The 2,416-nt window shown below is 40.9% G+C and overlaps 1 protein-coding gene across 2 annotated transcripts in view; it reads right to left on the minus strand.

Annotated features, from left to right (window-relative positions):
• Positions 1 to 748, minus strand: part of LOC106807146 (leucine-rich repeat and WD repeat-containing protein 1-like) — a 10,202-nt gene extending 9,454 nt beyond the window's left edge. For both annotated transcript variants that reach the window (XM_014809409.1, XM_014809410.1), the window contains exon 1: positions 524 to 748. In XM_014809409.1, coding sequence (XP_014664895.1) covers positions 524 to 609 — 86 coding nt within the window. In that variant the 5' untranslated portion in view covers positions 610 to 748. The remainder of the gene's footprint in view (positions 1 to 523) is intronic.
• Positions 749 to 2,416: the final 1,668 nt, after the last annotated feature.

Genomic DNA, 2,416 nt, shown 5'->3' on the forward strand with positions numbered 1-2,416 from the left:
TCGCGCAGAAAACGCATCTAAGGGGGTCTAATTTCAAAAAATTTCCTCAGACACCCCCTTCGGCCTTCGCGTGCTCGCAAGTTTGGGATACGGAATTACACCCAACCCCCCCTAGACCGAATACTTCTGTCCCATATATAACCTTTTTTATATTTTGGTGAGGGTTAATTATTGGGGGGGGGGACCCAATAACCCTCACCAAAATATAAAAAAGGTTATATGGGACAGAATTATTCGGTCTAGGCGAAGGGGTACGTACTACTAGTAGTAGTACTGCCAGGAGATAGCGTAAAAAATTAGGGGTACGGGGAGTAGGCCTACAAAAGGTTGGGAACCACTGCTCTAGAACTATAGCCCTCCGCTCCTCCGCCGCTCCTGCGGCAGATCGGAAGGCTATAGAGAGCTACATGAGTCAGTGCTTCTGGTCTTACAAATTACTAATAGTAATAGTAATATAGACTATAGTATAGTATTAGTAATACTAATAGTAATACTAATACTAATTAAGCCAAACGGGTGTTACCTTAAAACCTTAATGTCACTGAAGCTATTATTAGTATTAACCCATAGCTTCTTCTGAAGGTATTCAACTGTAAGGACAGCAGTCATGTCAGTAATGTCACTAACAAACTAATATTGCTATTATTATAATACAACTGGTTATATTTACAACTGGTGCACAACTTATCAAGAAGTAGTTATCAGTGTTATCAGAGTTCACATGTGTTTCCCGCGCCGGAAAGCTGTACCGCCACCTGGGGACGGGACCTCCTAAACACCGAAATGACTCGAGATGCTGCGAAACGCCCGGGGAAACGGCCCACCTTTTAGTTGAAATCAAACTAATTAATTTAACAAAAATGCATTACATAAATCTATGCTGAGATACCCCCTAACCATATTAAATGTATATTTATTACAAAATATAGCTCATCTAATGATATATTATCTAATGATATACTCAAGATCAGATAAAGAAGGTCTTATCTTACCTTCTTTATTAGATACAATAATGTAACCCAAACCCAAGAGGATAGGGGGTCCTATCCTCTTGGGTTTGGGTTACATTATTGTATCTACTTGTTTATCTGCTCTTGATATACTGGTACTATAATATGATAGAATTTTGATCATATTAATCTATGCTAGGATACCTCCTTTTCATAATACATAATTTGAAATTGTACTTTTCATGGATACATAATTTTTGCATAATATTGTTCTTCTCGGGAGATATTTCGCATGCACGAGAACCGTTTCAGGCGTGCAGTACGTACAGAAAAACACTGCATATATATAGCTTGCCGAGGGAAAGAGAGGTGGGAGACTGAGTAAAGGCGGCAGGAAAGATAGCTGGGGGCGGTAGAAAAACAAGAATGCTGGGCGAGAGACAAGGGAGGCTAGGGAAAAGATGGAAGGGGATGAAATCGTAGTTTGGCACCCGACAGGGCGCTCTCCTAATTATAAACACATGTCCACTGGAAAAAAAAATTACATAAATCTATGCTGGTATACCCCATAACCATATTAAATGCATATATTCATCACAAAATATAACGCCTCTGGTGATATATTGCGCATGCGCTAACACACTAACGTAGCCAGATTGTGTACTCACTGGCATATGCAGCGGGGACCTTACAGCCAAGGTCTTCTTCCCATTTCTTAATTGATGTCTACTGATAGAATTTTATCATATAAATCAATGCTAGGATAACTCCTTTTCAGTTTAAATGCATAATTTTTGCAAAATATTGATCTTCTCGGAAGATGAAAACGTGCAGTACGGGCTGAAAAACACTGCATAATATAGCTTGCCGATGGAGAGAGGGGTGGCTGACTGAGGAAAGGCGGCAGAGAAGATACTTGAGGGGCGGTAGAAAAAGAAGGATGCTTGTGTAGTGGCCCTAGGGGTGACCACACTGGATTTTCCCACGCGCTGTGGTTAGCAAGTGGAATTTATTTGTGTCGGGATCATTTTTCGCTCCTACCGCGAAGGTATAGGACGGTGATGCAGTAGCAGGAAAACCCAGAGTGAAATGAACGCAAGTCTCTAGATAGTCTTTATACAACTGAGATTTTATTCATCATATACAAACAACATCAATAACGCTCACTGCACGTATCTCGAATATAGTGTATAGATATATATATATAATATATATTGCTCGTGCCACGTTTACGTTATCTCGTTAGGCGATTACACGTTTACTTCTCTTAGCTATTCTACAGGTTAAAGCCTCACAATGCGCATCCAAACGCTAATTTCTCCAGTACTAGACTAGCAAATACTTCGTGGCATGCATAATCACACTACCTTATGGCAAAATAAACTCTAGACGATCTGCAGCCGGATATCTGCGCGAAGCGCGAACAGCGCCGCGGAGCGGCCCATTTGATCGAAATCGCTGCTCTG

The sequence above is a fragment of the Priapulus caudatus genome, unplaced genomic scaffold (genome assembly GCF_000485595.1).
Source record: "Priapulus caudatus unplaced genomic scaffold, Priapulus_caudatus-5.0.1 Scaffold197, whole genome shotgun sequence".
Classification (NCBI taxonomy): Eukaryota; Metazoa; Priapulida; class Priapulimorpha; order Priapulimorphida; family Priapulidae; genus Priapulus; species Priapulus caudatus.